Genomic DNA, 15,093 nt, shown 5'->3' with positions numbered 1-15,093 from the left:
AAAATACTGCTGATAGACTGGGAGGAAAGAAGGTTTGGGTAGATATGTTATTTAATACAATCAACTAGATACAAAGAATAGAAAATACATGAACTTTTGAGAGACTTGCGGGTGCCGGTACCCTCCAAGCATTCTGCGGGGAGTTAAACGCTTGACGTCCGACATCCTGCCTTGGGACCTTCTCTGGAGATATCATAGTCTCAACTACGATATCTTACCATGGAGTAGTGCAGGATTGAGGCCTTTAGCCCCGATGTCTGCGTTCCTACCTTACCGTGCAACTGCAGGATCGAGGCCTTGCGCTCCGGTGTCTGCTCATCTGTCTCACCCGTATCAACAGCTATCAAGGTCTATACTCTGATAGCTTGCCTTACAGCATCTCTTATACTCGTCCCTACAAAGATCAGAGTCTCACACTCCGATGACTGCCCTGCTATCGGCGCTGGCTTCAATCTTCCTCAAGCAGCTTCCTCATATCCTCCTTGGAAATGATACCCTGCGCTGCGAGGGACCTGAGCAGCTTGATGCCGGTGGTATCGGAGGTTTGGCGGCTGTGGTCGCCTGAGTCCTCGTCGGCCTGCTTGTCTTCTAGCTGCGTCTCGACCAACGTGGACCTTGCGGCTTGCCGCGAATCCGGGGACATGTGGCGGGTGGCCTCGGAAGTCGGCTGGTGCTCAGCGGCCCTCTCTGCTGCCTCCTGCTGGGTCTGGCCAGGTGGGTTTGGCCATAGTTGATTAACTAATTCGTGACTAGTTCGACCTGAAGCTGGTCGGCCACGGCCCCTCGCACCGCCGAATCCACCTCGGCCACGAATCCCCCCTCCAAGCGACGTCCTCCCTCCATGCCCATCGAACTGGCCCCGAGCAAGCATGGCAGCAGGAGCTGTTGGTGGAGCTCTAGCCGGGGCTGTGGGCGGCGTTGCGGATCGCGCATGCTTCTTCACCCCATGTTGAAGCTCGTCGTCTGCCTTTCTCTTCTCACCTTGTTGTCCATCAGTAGTGTGGGTACTCCCGCCAGCACTCGCAGCACAAGAAGCACGGTCCGGAGCTGAACTCCAGACCGGCCGTGACTCACCCTCCGTCATCGGCAAACGAAACCTCAAATTCTGCTCGGCCAACTCCACTACACTTACGCCCGCCACCTAAAGCAATGCGCCCGCCTGCGCACCACCAACAAGCCTGCGCATGTACGCGTCGTCCCCGTCGAACCCATACTTCAGCCCACTAGCGATACGCATATTGCGCTCTCCAATTACGGCATCAGCTGGAATGATTTCGTCATGTCGTCCTATCCCATTGTGAACCAAACTCACCCAAGCGCAGGTTAGCTGCCTCGCGCTGCTCCCTCGCCGCCCTACTCTCCTCTGCCTCGGCCCGCAGTTGGCTCGCCCGCGCCAACATCTCCTCGGCCTTCTTGCGTCTCCCGGCCCTCTCGGCTTTCCTCTCGGCCCTTTCGCTCTCCTTCTCGGCCTCGTCGCCTGACATCGTGGCGTTGATGCGAGCGAAAATTGTGGTGTTGTAGTCGAAGCAGCTTAAATCAAGCTTCCAAACCATCCATGGATCTCGAACCCAAACTGAAGGCAAAATAATGATCGAGGTAAGGAGTGCCATGCTAGATTACGTATATTCCATCCGGAGTTAACATTTGACTATCCTTCAAAACTCCACCCCGCCTAGCTACTCGCAAAAGCACAACTTCCCAAATCCCTCTTCTCCGCTTTGACATGCGGACTAATGTCAAAGTCGAAGATGTCCATCGGCACACCCATGGTCGTGCATGCATTGGGTATGTCGACGATCCCGGCAATATGCCCCTGGACAGGAGCGCACGAGAGCAGAAGGTAGATCTGGTAATCGTCGTACCCTACCCGCTATCAGCACAAACCCTACGACACCATGCAGCTTCGGGAGGGACATGCTTACCATATCTCCTGAGATACTCAATAACCCTCAGGCACGTCTGCCGATACGCCACCGTCGCGTCCATGTAATGCTGCTTCCCATTCTCATCCACCGAGAAGCCTTCGAAGTAAATGTACCTGCCGGGTCCAAATTGCGGCTCCACGGGTCCCGGGATGTAGATCGGACTCTTCATACCCAACTGCTCCATCCCACCCTTCATCACCGTGAACTTGATCGTAATCACGCCAGCCATCTCGATCGCGCCACAGAAGCTAATTTCGCCATCCCCTTGGCTAAAATGAAGATCGCCGACAGAGAACTTCGCGCCATTGACGTGCACGGGCAGATACACTTTGCTGCCGAGAGAGAGATTCTTAATATCGCAGTTGCCTCCATGCTCGGGGCGGCCGGGGATCGTGCGTGCGCCTTCGCGGCCGACCTTCTCTTTGATCGAGTCGTCGCCGCTGCCGACGTGGACGGATTGCGGGTTTGGTGGGAGGGCGACCACGCGGGACATGTGGCTGCATGCAGAGATGAGTTCGGCTTCGCGTTTGTTCCAGGTTTCGAGGATTTCGGGGGAGGGCGCGCAGCCCAGGATGCCGGGATGAATGAGGCCGGCAAAGCGGACGCCGGGGATATGGCGGGAGGAGCAGAATATTCCCTCAAAGTCCCAGATGGCTTTCGCTCTGTGATGTTGTCCTCGTGTTAGCCTACATCTAGGCTTCGTGATTCAGGGAGCCAGGTATATACGCACGGCTTGGGATAGAGCTCGTCCAAGAAACCGCCGCCATTCTCCTTCGCAAACACACCAGTAAATCCCCACGGCTGGTCCTGCATAGGCTGCACGTCCTGGATTTCAACGAGGAGGACATCTCCCGGCTCAGCGGTCTCGATCTCGAAGGGACCCGTTAGGTAGTGGACGCGCGTGAGGTCAACGTCTCGGACGTCATCCGCAGAATCATTGTTGCCAATTTGGCCTCCCGTCCAGTCGACGCATTCGATCTTGACAACTTCGCCGTTCTTGATAGTTCCACAGGAAGGCACTACAATTGCGTGAGCAAATAGGAGCTGGGACCAATGGAGCAGGAGGTATACCGTCTGGGTGCCATCGGTTCTGTAAACGTCAGCGCTGTGCTTACACGCCGATCGGGAGTCAGCATACGTGGAGGCAAGCTTGCTCAGCAGCAGGCTTGTCCAAAGAGACCTTTGCGGCACAGCGTATCTCTTGTTTACCCATCGAAGAAGCTGTAGATGGAGCTGTCAAAGAAGGTCCTCGTTCTGTGTGAGGTTTTCGATGAGGAGCGAGTGGAATGAAGGGGCCGTCGACAGCGTGGGACATGCATCACTAGATATAAGAGACGCGCGGGGGAACCAGGCTCTTCCAGTATTCATTGATAACTCCATCCTAGCTTCCGTGGAGCTCAGCCCTCCAAGCCCTGTCTGAACGAATTGAGAGCAAGGAAGGTGATAAGCTGGAGATAAATCAGAGCTGTTACGTAGCATCGGATAGCCTCAGCTGCTGCAAATGGAAAGCCGTCTGCCCCGCTGCGGGGTACAACCGCGCATGCCAAACCGAATATCATCATCGTGCAGCACGAAAGCGACGGATGGCTGTTGTACGTGTTTGCCGATATTTCCATGATGGCCACTCTTCGATTGGTCGGATGCTGGGCCGTTCCGAAATTCCTGCCATGTTGTGTGCTTCCAGCGCTCCTGTTCGTGGGCAACCATCGACGAGAAAATGATTCAAGTGAACTGTTTCCGCGGCGTCTGCCGAACCTCGGACATGAATTTGTCTTTCACCATCTCAATGTTGTAAGCGTCCATGTTTTGCCATGGTAATGCGAGGAACTCATGTTTGTTCTTCCAGCGGAGCGACTCCTGTTTGAACTCTTCGGCCTCGGAAGGGGGAGGTGGTGGGTCGGTGACCTTAGTTATCAGGTAGGCTGTTGAGGCTTCTGCAAGACCGTAGACGAGGACACCGACTAGGGGTATTTTCACGAGGACATAGAACCCCAGGCCAAAGCCAAATAGAACGCCAGCACGGTCTTTGAACCACAACTTCTTTTGCTCCTTTGAATAGCGCACGCGAGCAAAGTATGGCTCGAGCTAGATATTGTCAGGGACGCCTATGACGAAAGGAATGGTACTACTCACAAGCTCACGCATAAGAGTCCTCGACGAAAAGTATGACTGGAGGAAAGCTACGAGGTACCTTCGAGGCAGCAGTAATGAACCGGCAAAGATGGCCATTGCCGGTTGAGGCCCCACTCCTTTTTGAAAGGTGTAGAAGCTGGCGGCGGGGAGCACAAAGCGTCCCACGTATGGCACATATGACAGGGCCAGTACTGCAAGCGAAATCCCGGCTCTTCGTCCGTACTTCACGGCAAAAACTGTGATGGTCTGCTTCAAGGCTGTCTTCTCCTGTTCTCCCTTCGGCGCATGCGTGGGATACATGTTCAGGTTCGGATAGTAGAGGGCACGGAGGTTGTGCGGATCCTCCGATTTGTGTTTTTGGATGTATGTCTGATCGACCCAGCGGAGAGAGTCCATGAACATTTGGTCAAGCGTCGGGGTAATGTAGCGCATAAGCGTCATCAGGAAGAAGGGTATCTGAAGGACTGTGTGCTCTAGGAAGTGTAACCCATCTCTGGCGGCGTCGTCCCACTGGGCGTGGTCCATGTTCACGGCAAACGAGAGGATCCATAGTAGGAATCTCACTCCGATTATCTGCAAGTCTCGTCAGATGTGCGTTCTCTTAGTGTGTCCAGCTCGTCGAGGATCTCAGATGCACAGCCCTTGCCCTGTCCCTCTCTAAGATGTGTCCACGGCACTCGTGGAGCGTTACGTACGGGGATGGCGACGAGAATGCGGATAGCGATTCCAGCAGCGACGGCAATGGCAGCTTGACGGTAGTGGCTCGAGGTGAAGAGGCCTGGATTTTGGAGGGCGCGGTGTACTGGGAGCCTGTCAGTGAGGACCTTGTTGGGTAGATGGTGCACAGCGTACAGCCCACTAGAGTAAGCTGCGCACCCCGGAGGATGGCATTGGGGTCAAAGTTGCTCATTGCCGCTTCTTGCGCCTGCAGGTAACGATATCCGCTTGGTGCAGACGTCGGCCGCGTGCTGGTCGGCCGCCCGTGGACATGCTGACGCCTGTGCGAAAGTGCAGCGGCTCCAATGACGCAACGCGTGGTCCGGGCTTCTCGGCCAATAAGCGCGAATAGGCTCAACCACTACTGGCCTGCTGGGCGCTTCGGCGTGTTTACTTTTCTGCTCCACGCGCACCAGCTCCCCGCCCAGCCGCCGTCGTGCGGAAGAATGCCCACTGCCTCAGGCAAATAAACAGCAAGCGGGGCTCTGGCACGGACAGAACAGGCGGAAGATCACCGTGAAACCGATCCCTCCTTGGCGTCCGAGCATCACAGCCTAGCCTCGACTCGCGCCGACTTGAACCACACACCGACATCTCGACATTGGGCAGCCGCAATACCGTCTCTGCTTGTCCAGGCGACTCGCATCTCGGCCACTCTGGGACAACAATGCCGCCGTGAGCCGTCCACCATGTCGTCGCCGTCTGCCTCCGCCACCCCAGAGCATGCGCCGCCCGCTTCCTCGTCCAATGCCCGCCGCTCCTTCACGCTCCCCGCACGCATCGCGAATAACCCTCGACCCACGCCGGCATCTACGAACAGCGCCGACGGAATAGAGACTCTCTTTGTCTGTTCGTCCACCAAGATAGTCTCATTCACCGTCTCCGGCTCTAGCAGGAAAGCCTCGCCCTCTCGCCGCCAGCCCGCAAAAGGCGACGATGACACAGCTCATCCTATACCGTGGAGGTCGGTCACGGAGCGCACATTGGCAGTCGGTCAGTCGAGTCACGAGCTGGTGAGACGTCACGGTTGCTGACTGAAGTTACAGGCGTGTTGCGAATATATCGCGTGACATCGTCTAATGTCTCATTCCTAAACTCCGGTAACCTGCTTCACACCATTTTCCCAAAATCGCAATGCTGGTGCGTGGACGGGGAGTCCAAGTTCGTGCTTCGGATACGGCAAGATTCGTACTATCGCATAGAGCTCCCCTACGACACAGCAGATGACAAAGAGAAGGTTGAGGATTTCAAGGCAGTGCTGGGCCAGGTCTTGCAGTATGAGAAGACTAGGTGTCCGTTCAAGAGAGGATTTGAAGTAGAGCTGCCAGAGCGTCCGAAGACACCGCCGCGCAGACGACCGAAGAAACCCCCAGAGAAGGCGAAAAAGTGGCTGTTCGACAAGAAGTGGGTGCCAGAGGGTGCTCCAAGGCCTTCTACGCCTGTTCTAGAAGGTTCAGACTCTGGTACCGCGTCTTCGTATGAAGAGGACGATCGCTCCAACATCAATACTGACAGGAGCGAAGCAGTGCCCGAGTCCCCGGTAACCCTCTTGGAAGTTACCCTGCCACAGCCACTACCGGTGCCGTCCGTTCCGCAGCGAGCTAAAATGTTCCAAGGAATGCGGTCCGTGACGGCGCCGACAGCAACAAGCGTGCATTCCTCATCACTTTGCGGTACGCCGATCCCGGAGGAATCGCACGAAGAGCGTGAACAGAGAGTAGAAACGGGTTTGCAGCGGAAAGATTCTGTTGACGCGCAGAGCCTGCTGTCTAGCGTGGATTCCTTCTACTCGTTGGAGAATGCTACCCAGCGCAGCCCCTCTCCGCCCTTCGTAGACGCCGAGGTCGAGCTTGGCAATCCATGGGTGGAGGAACACAGCCCGAATGAAGAGCGAGATTCCAGAGGGCGTAGCAAGCATCGCCGACAGACTTCCGAAGTAACGTTGAGGGCTTCGTCGTTAGACCACGCCGAAGAAGCTGCTCCTGTGACCCCAACAATGGAAGATCACCCTGCATCAACACCGACTATTGAGGTTCATCCCTCGCCTACGCCATCCACGCCACCCCTCGTCAGCGACTCAGACGAGGATAGCGTTGACCCGCCCTTGCTAGATGTACCCACCCCACCGGATGCGATCCGGCTGAAGAGGCTTACTGGGGCGTCCCAGAGACGCGCCTTCTCACCGATGCCGCGCCCGCAGAACTTGTTCTGCCCTCCGGCGCAAGGCCCAAGAAAACAGTTCACGGCGGCCTTGATTCGGAAGACGTGCGAGATTGTACTCGGGCCCCCGGCTCATCTGGTGCAGGTAATGCTGCGCATCGCCGCGAAGATTTCGGACGGTATGTTCGGCTTCAACACGTACCGCGTCCGGCATACCGGAGAGAAGATACCTTGCTCGTGGGAATCGAGCGATGAGGATGAGTGGCCAGAGGAAGATGATTTTGGCATACCCCTGCGGACGCTTGACGATTCAACACTCAGAAGGAGAGGCTTTTCTGGCGACATTGATTGATCGCGCGGCGAAAGCGAACTCTTAGCATTGCATATCACCTTGATGAGACCAGGCGTTTATGATGGCATTTACCCAAGGCGGTTGGACCTGGATGGATGATGCTCTCTGTTTCCGGTTACATTGTACGATATCGACCACTTTTTGTAGCACATGGTTGTAATATCAGCAGACTTGTCGTGAGCGCCTGAGAGTTGATCCTCCAGGCCCTCCATTGAATTCCGACGAGCGCTTGCACTCTTACGTCGGTCTTGCGTTCGAAGTGAACCTCAGCCAATCTCTCTGCGAACCGTCCCGGGCTGCATGCACATGCAAGCAATACCACGCCCCTCCGGTTCTTAACATCCTTCTCGGCAGCCCCTCCAGTTGTTGTCTATCTATTCTATTCGGCAGTTGGGATTAACACGAGGACAGGGTGTTGATTGACACGGCTCTCCGCCGGCAAGGCGTCCCTTGTGTAACAGAGAGACATCATTCGACATTTAGTAACGGTGGTGGAAGCAAGCAAACCTGGTTGAACACCTGCGCTGTGTGTGAGCAGGTTGCGGTAGGGCGGTGACGAATTGGCAGCTGATGCCGTCCTCCCCTCCAGTGGCTTGCGGCTCTTCGAGAGCTGAGCAGGCCGTTCGTAGGGCGGCTGGTGGCGCCTTCCTGCGCGACAGGTGGGACGGAACGCCGGTGCGTCAACGCCCCTCTGACTTTGATCTGCCTTTCTCTGCACATCTCTGCACGTCTCTGCACGTCTCTGCTTTCTTTTGGCCGTTGACTCCTCCTCACCGGAGTCTCTCGGGCGCCGCTTCTCATGATGTCCTGTTCATTGTTCCTGGTCCCTTCCCTGGTCTCCGCCCCCCGCCACCTAAATTTGGCATCTGACCGACATTCAGCTCCCAACAACCTATCATCGCATAGCTCCGACTGCATCTCATGTCTGCAACCTGTTCATCGCAAGCGCTGACTGCGGCTGCGCTTAACGCCTGCTGCTCCCATAACACATTAACAGATGCGACTAATGGTGGGTGAGGGGATCCGAGCGTCTGCCTCATGATCCCAGCCCTCCCGTATTCTCACACCACACCTGCTCGACGCCGCTTACCAGCCTTCTGGCCCTCAACAAGGCTCGCAGCCTGCTGAGAAGCTGCAAGATGAAGGACGGTCAACAGCGGGCGCGCTCACCGATGGACGCTTTAGGTGGCGGGGATCTGCTGGGAACACCCGCCCCCCGTATTTTAACCCCATGAGGTCCTCGGACGGCTAAGGCAGGACTTTGTGCTCCGCATAGTCAATATCCACGGTTCCTGTCCGACGCTATACGGGTGGAGCCTTCAACCGTTACGCTACACGCAGTCTACGGAGATGATGGACCCCTTCACACCGAGTCCAACACCTCCACTACCCATGCGCAATCCGAACCATCGATATCCGCATGGGGCTCCTCCACCTCTCCCTCCACTGCCAGACTCTGGAAGCAAACTGGAGCTCGTACCAAAGCCGCTCTTCGCCAGGAAGAGGAGACTGCCACCGAACGCAATCCAGGTCACAATCCACGAAATCCCACGACTTCCATCGCCATCGAAGGGAGACACCCCGTCCTCGCCAACAACATCATTTCGGTCCTCTGGCTCCACCGTCTCCTCTTCCTCCTCTCCACCAACATCAGTGCCCAGCTCACCTACCTCACGCCCGAGGTCTTTTACGTACTCTTTCCCGCCACCGGATGTAGCGAATTGGGGGAACGAATGGGAGCCATTTTACGTCCCAAAGCACTCACTGAGAAGGAAGCCAAGCCCGAAGAGAGATACATTAAGAAGCCTGAGGGCGAAGGAATCGGAGGCCTGTCTGCAGCGGGTTTATGACCAGCAACTGGAGGCGTACTTGAATGGAAGTATTTTTCCACGCGCGAAGAGGAAGGATGATCTGGGCATTTTGGAGGAGGAGTGAAAAGAAAGGGACGAAGAGCGTTGGGAGGAAGAATTGAGGTTCGCCGCATGAAGAACTTGACGAATGAGAGAAATAGGGCTAATGCGACGTAGGTGATTACTAATGACTAATCCTCACGGATTGCCATGGATGGAGAAGATGATACCCATGGGCTGCGATTCTTGGACGAGTCCATGAAGTAGCCGTTCGCTTGTCCCTCTCAGGTCTTTACGACCCTGGGTTTGCGGTTTTGGGTAATGGTTGCGGCTTCCTTGCGCTTTTCGCATCATGTATTCCCATCAATATCCTTTATCGTTTTCCCCGTCGCCTTCTTGGACTGGTGAAGATCCTCATCGGCATTGCTCGCTGTCAGTTCGCGGAGGCTTTTTTTACATTGCCACTATACAGAGCAGCATCTACTCTTAGTGTTCGCCAGGACTAGTAGCCAGGAGGGCTTAGGTCCTTTGCTATGGTGCAAATTCTCCAGCAGTGCCTAGTACACTCCTCCCCGGACGGCCAAAACCTTACTCTCGGTCAGCTACACACCCCGGCACCGGAAAATCCAGGCCAACGACTCCGAAATCGCCCCGAGTACCCATGTAAAGGCGCCTCATACGCCTTCTCCTTTCTTCGCGGACTCCAAGCCTTCGCGGCATCAAAAGAGGGCATCGATGGGCGAGATGTTTACCGCTCCAGCTCTCACATAGCATTCTCACATGGGATCCGGTCTTTGGAAACTACCGTGACGTCTTCACATGCCTTCGCTGAGCTTCCCCGGGATCCCCGATCACACGCATCAGAGGAGTCCAAAAACACTACTTATCGACATGATGGGGATTTCATGTGCTGCCGTTTATCATCTTGCTGGAGTCCAAAAGAACCCTACTAGCTCTGAAAAGAGGACTTCCTCCTGGCGTGGCCGAGCTCTCCCGGGCTTCTAAATACCACATCCGCTATGCCATGCCCTCCTTGTGGACTATGTTCCTCATGATCTAGATGCGAGCGAAAGGCCCGCATTTTCTACTCATGGGGCCTCTTCCGCAGCCCTCGTTGAACTAGGGAGTCTAAAAGCTACCTAGTATCACATTCATGGATGTGGTATCGGAATTCGGATCCATTCCCTACACGGAGACTAAAATCGCCGATGTTTCTCTCCATGTTGTCGCCTCCTAGATTCCCGCCGCTCTCGTAGATGCGCCTACGGGGATAACGAGCAACCCTGCAGCGCTCTTCCTATGCTCCATCGCCCCCTCCTAGATTCCCAATCTCTGTTTATCCCTCGGAGGGACGAGAATGGCGATACCTGGTGTACGCGCCTTGTCCTCCTGCTGGCGCCTGACTCCATCGCTCGGCCACTCTTTCTGGATCGAAAGGATGCTCACAAGCAAGCATGGCCTCCGTGCTGGCGCCCTCCTCGTGTCCTCATTACCGACTGGAGCTCAACCTAGCTTTTCTCATGGAAGGCGCCGTTCCACTCTATCCTGAGATTCTCGTCCGCGTGCTGGATTTTAAATCGGGTTACTAAGCTCCTCATACTTTGCGGCATGGAAAGGTCCTGCTGGACACATTGAGACGGGGCTCTCTGGCGGGACGCCACCTGCACGCCTTGTAATTCTCTATCCTCCACGCCTGCTGAAGGCCATCAGCATCGCCCGCCCCCATGCTAGCAAGCGGAGGAAAACGGGGAGCGCGAATTTACCAATCCGCTCACCTAAGAACCTTCACTTTTTGCACTCCATTAAGCTGCGGATCCGCCTAGCAATCCAGCACGCATGCCAGAATCTTGACGAACCCCTTCTGTCTCCTTGCGCTTGCTCCATCCTCAGCCCGCTCTTCGCGTCCAGCTCAAGCCACCTCCATCACCAGCGCCAGCGCCAGCGCCACACCCGCATCCGCCCTCAAAATTCGCGCAAGCCGCAAACGCAATTGTAAAAGCAACAAAAGCGCCGCTGATAACACTCACCCACTGTCACTGTCACTCCATCACGACCCCCATGTACAAAGACGAGCCACTTGAAAAGTCGGGTTGCTGACCTCAACTTGTCGGTTATTGCACCAAGTCTCTCAACCATGGCACCACTTGCGCCCGGCACCCACGCTCCTACCAACCCACAAACAAACCCCACGCACATGCACACAATACCGACACGGTTCCAGAAAACCCCACAATGTTGGAAACCGCATGTGAAATCTCCTCTCGGGTGGGTCCGGGGCCGTCGACCCGCAGAGTTGGGTTCGCCGAGCCCTGCGGTCTTCTAGAACCCTGGCATGTGAATTGCTTTTGATGTTGAGAACGGATCTGGGGGTGTTGATGCATACTTATCAAGCGAACCGAGGGCGCGTACCCGAGCAAAAGCAAACTTGCATATGATATCAGCACGCACGTCATCGAAGATAGAAAGTTCGTCCAACGCTAATTGTATTCAGTACTCCAACAACAGCTATTAGGAGCGAGCAATCTAGGTGGCGTCATGAAGGTATTCGAAGAGGAAAGGAGGTGTTGCGGGGGTATCGAAGTGAATCTGAATCCATCCCAAGACTTTTTCCGTGTCCCAACCCAATCTATTTGTTGAGACCGAAAAATGCAGCAGAGCAGACAAATTTGGCGAAAAGCGTGTGCCAAAATGCAATCTTCTCACGTATACTGTGCAGCTTACAAGTGAGCAGCGCCAAGACCGTTCGTGATGCCATTGACGCCGTTGGTGTAGCCATGGCCGTTCATGCCGGAGGCGGTAGCGAGGAGCTGGGCAACTTCGTCGCCAATGTTCTCCCGCTCGTTGAATGGGTCGTACATATTCTCCTTGATGTACGCATCGAGCTGCTCGTCGTTGAGACCCCTGAGCTCGACAGCACGGTCGACGCCGTTCTTTTGAGCGGCCCGGATGACACCGCGGGTCACGACGACGGAGACCTCGCGGATGCGGCGAATATCCGGGTACAGCCAGCCGTCGGCGACCTCCTGCTTGTTGAGAGAGGTGGATAGAGACTCGGCAGAGGCGTAGATCATGTCCTGGGTGATGGTGACGCACTTGGAGATGATAGCGCCGAGACCGATACCCGGGAACACATACATGTTGTTGCCTGCGTAATCGTTAGCTCATACTTCGAAATCCGAGTATAGTGCTGGACTCACCTTGGCCCGGAGTAAGGAGCTTGCCCCCGTACTCCAGAGATGGGAACGGCGAGCCAGAGGCGAACAGGCAACGGCCCTCAGTGTTGAGGACAGCTTCCTCGAAGTTGCACTCTGATTTACTGGAGGGGTTGGAGAGGGGGAAGATGATGGGCCTGTCGTTCAGCTTGCCCATCTTCTGGAGAATGTCCCTGTTGAAAGCCCCACCGATTGTGGACAGACCCATAAGGATCGTGGGCCTCACATAGTCGATGAGCCGTGACAGTGACTGGTACTGACGGCCGTTGTTGTCGTCCCGGGCGAAGTAGACCTTGTGCTCAGCGAGCTTGTCGCCTCGGTCCAGGGTGACGAGGCCATTTGAGTCGACGAACCAGAACTTGCGGCGAGCCTCCTCCTCGGTCAAGCCCTCCTTGATGAAAAACTCGACAATCTGCTTAGCAACACCGACACCGGCGCTGCCGGCACCGAGGAAGATGGCCTTGTGGTCCTTAGCAGGCACACCCGAAGCCTTTACGGCGTTGATGAAACCGCCAACAATGACGGCGCCAGTTCCCTGCACATCGTCGTTGAACATGCAGTAGGTGTTCTGGTATCGCTCGAGGGCGGGGAAGGGGTTCTTGAAGTCTTCGAATTGGATGACGATGCTGCATGCAATCAGTTTCCTGAACCGGAAGGTCCTATGGGTCAACTTACTTCGGCCACTTGTCCGTCAGAGCCGCCATAAGCTCGTCCAGGAACTCCCGCTCCTCCTCAGCAGTCACCTTGGGCATCCTGGAGCCCATGTATAGCGGGTCGTCCCGAAGAGCCTTGTTGTTCGTGCCCAAATCAAGAGTCAAGGGAAGGGTGCCATCGGGCTTGATACCGGCGCAGGCAGTGTATAGAGCCAGCTTGCCCACGGGAATGCCCATGCCGTTGACGCCCAAGTCTCCGAGACCCAAGATACGCGAGCCATCAGTGAGCACAGTTATCTCCACATTGTGGGGCCAGTTGTCGAGGATCTGGCGGAGGTGGCCGCGGTCGTGCCAGGAAAGGTACATGCCCTCGGGTTGTGTCCAGATCTCGTGCCATCGTACGCAGGCCTCGCCGACGGTCGGGGTGTAGATGAGGGGAGTCAATTCCTGTGAAGGTGTCAGAGCGAGCTCTACGGGGCGCTCCGGGGGCCGCTTACCTTGACGTTTTCTGACAGCAGCCTGTAGAAGAGGTGGACGTTTGTGGCCCTGAGGTGCACCAGATACTGGAACTTCTCGATTGGCGTCGTCTTCATAGCGAGGAGCTTGAGGCCTGCGGACAGTCAGCATGCTGGACAGACACTGGACTGTAGTAGTGAGTCACTCACATCGCTGTGCCTGCACTTCGTAGCTCTGGACGGCGGGCGGAGTCAGACCGTAGGTGCCCAGGAACTTGCGGATCTCGGGCGGGTTTGCTGGGTCAAAGTCGCCGCTCCTGGAAGCTCCGTTAGCAATTGACTACGCGAGCAACGGCGGGGGGCTCACGTTGTGCTGAGCTGCCTCGGGGGCATGCTGGGCCTGGTCTGGAGTTGAGCGGTAGCCATGTCTGCGATTGATGCCAAATAACGGATGGATCTGGGGGAAGAGAGAGAGGTTCTGAAGATGTGAGAGCTCGGGGAGAGCAGGCCGGCTTTTAAAGGGTTTAATCTCAGCATGGACAACGGCAGTGCGAGTTGGAGACAGGCCGCGGCATGGAGTAAAAGAAATGGAATATGGACGGCTACGACGGAGTTTGGGGGTAGGGCGGGCGTGGCCTATCGGAGGACGGCAATGGCAGGGCAGGAGTCAGTTGGCGGGTGGGTGGCCGCGCTGGGAGGAGAGCCGGCGGAACAGCATCGAAGCGTCTCTCACGGACAGCGTTACAAAAATTTCCCCAGTTGGGATCCTCACAACGCCTGGGCCTTACACGGGCAGGCCGTCGGCGAGTCAGGAGCCGGCGGGTCGTAGGGCGACGCATCGACCTGCAGCAAGCCGGCGCATGGAGGCGCAGGCATCGGAACAAGTCGGAACCGCGAGGGCTCAGCGTGCGCCGCAACTCTCCCACCCGGACCTCAGCACTCAGAAAGCTGGGGAGCGGCGTGCACGTCATGTCCGGGTCCGCAGCGCCCTCCCACGGCTCCGCTGCCCTCAACAGCGGACCCGGCGGTCTCGTCGCGATGCCAGGACTGCGCAGCGCGCAGAGGGCAGCGCGGGCCCTGCCTCAGGCTCCACGCTCCACGCTCCACGATAGGGGTCAGGCATCAAGAGGCATTTTCGGCCTCGCCAGAGTCAGCGGCGGCCTTCTGCGACGCAAAAGCCAAAAACATACGATATTAATCCGCGCGGCCATCGCCAATTTGCCGTAGGGTGCTTGTGCTTCTTCCAGTCTTACGGCAGCTGTCTCGGATTCGACGACGCCGTCTCCAGACGACAACGCGATGCGACACTTTCGCCCAAGCCTGGAGGCCACGCGCGCGGGATGCTGGGCGACGAGCATTCGTCCACATGCACGGAACGCACACCGACTGCTCTTAGTGATAGTCTGATAGACCTCTGCTGCCCTCGTCCATGTCCCGATTCGCAGCGCAGACGCGGGCTTTCGGCGGTGAGCCCCTTGCGGCCGGGCCAAGAGACCGAAAGTCAATTGCATTCTCCCCGTCGCTGGGACGCTGCTGGCTAAACTTCCTTTCTGCCACTTCCACTTGCACGAGGAGGGGGCGGGCTGATGGGAGAATGCGGAGTCATACAGTGATGGCCGTCGTCAGGTCCCTCTCC

At 56.5% G+C, this 15,093-nt stretch overlaps 7 protein-coding genes across 7 annotated transcripts; 3 read left to right on the top strand and 4 right to left on the bottom strand.

The window, feature by feature from the left end:
* Positions 1-448: 448 nt before the first annotated feature.
* Positions 449-1,484, bottom strand: BU26DRAFT_508588 (uncharacterized protein; the record flags this gene model as incomplete). Its single annotated transcript, XM_033827095.1, has 3 exons — positions 449-981; positions 1,168-1,263; positions 1,313-1,484. 3 exons carry the CDS (start codon positions 1,482-1,484, stop codon positions 449-451), a joined length of 801 nt encoding a protein of 266 aa, XP_033679571.1.
* Positions 1,485-1,672: 188 nt separating this feature from the next.
* Positions 1,673-3,138, bottom strand: BU26DRAFT_568581 (Acetamidase/Formamidase; the record flags this gene model as incomplete). The annotated part of the gene is made up of 5 exons (XM_033833789.1): positions 1,673-1,863; positions 1,923-2,587; positions 2,656-2,944; positions 2,997-3,015; positions 3,064-3,138. 5 exons carry the CDS (start codon positions 3,136-3,138, stop codon positions 1,673-1,675), a joined length of 1,239 nt encoding a protein of 412 aa, XP_033679570.1.
* Positions 3,139-3,178: 40 nt separating this feature from the next.
* BU26DRAFT_80287 (uncharacterized protein) lies at positions 3,179-4,830 on the bottom strand. The gene is made up of 3 exons (XM_033836360.1): positions 4,754-4,830; positions 4,059-4,705; positions 3,179-4,010 (listed from the first exon to the last, which is right to left on the bottom strand). The coding sequence occupies exons 2-3, from the start codon at positions 4,581-4,583 to the stop codon at positions 3,648-3,650; spliced, it is 888 nt and encodes a 295-aa protein (XP_033679569.1). The 5' UTR covers positions 4,584-4,705; positions 4,754-4,830; the 3' UTR covers positions 3,179-3,647.
* Positions 4,831-5,464: 634 nt separating this feature from the next.
* Positions 5,465-7,287, top strand: BU26DRAFT_508586 (uncharacterized protein; the record flags this gene model as incomplete). The annotated part of the gene is made up of 2 exons (XM_033827094.1): positions 5,465-5,768; positions 5,822-7,287. 2 exons carry the CDS (start codon positions 5,465-5,467, stop codon positions 7,285-7,287), a joined length of 1,770 nt encoding a protein of 589 aa, XP_033679568.1.
* Positions 7,288-8,421: 1,134 nt separating this feature from the next.
* On the top strand, positions 8,422-9,473 carry BU26DRAFT_80211 (uncharacterized protein). The gene is made up of 2 exons (XM_033836359.1): positions 8,422-9,260; positions 9,315-9,473. The coding sequence occupies exon 1, from the start codon at positions 8,638-8,640 to the stop codon at positions 9,220-9,222; it is 585 nt and encodes a 194-aa protein (XP_033679567.1). The 5' UTR covers positions 8,422-8,637; the 3' UTR covers positions 9,223-9,260; positions 9,315-9,473.
* Positions 9,474-11,854: 2,381 nt separating this feature from the next.
* On the bottom strand, positions 11,855-13,883 carry BU26DRAFT_568577 (uncharacterized protein; the record flags this gene model as incomplete). The annotated part of the gene is made up of 6 exons (XM_033833788.1): positions 11,855-12,282; positions 12,335-12,975; positions 13,025-13,449; positions 13,500-13,612; positions 13,668-13,774; positions 13,825-13,883. 6 exons carry the CDS (start codon positions 13,881-13,883, stop codon positions 11,855-11,857), a joined length of 1,773 nt encoding a protein of 590 aa, XP_033679566.1.
* A 543-nt stretch (positions 13,884-14,426) lies between these two features.
* Positions 14,427-14,998, top strand: BU26DRAFT_508584 (uncharacterized protein; the record flags this gene model as incomplete). Its single annotated transcript, XM_033827093.1, has 2 exons — positions 14,427-14,606; positions 14,705-14,998. 2 exons carry the CDS (start codon positions 14,427-14,429, stop codon positions 14,996-14,998), a joined length of 474 nt encoding a protein of 157 aa, XP_033679565.1.
* Positions 14,999-15,093: the final 95 nt, after the last annotated feature.

This window comes from Trematosphaeria pertusa (assembly GCF_010094035.1).
Source record: "Trematosphaeria pertusa strain CBS 122368 unplaced genomic scaffold BU26scaffold_14, whole genome shotgun sequence".
Lineage (NCBI taxonomy): Eukaryota > Fungi > Ascomycota > Dothideomycetes > Pleosporales > Trematosphaeriaceae > Trematosphaeria > Trematosphaeria pertusa.
This window is presented reverse-complemented; position numbering and strand designations above follow the sequence as displayed.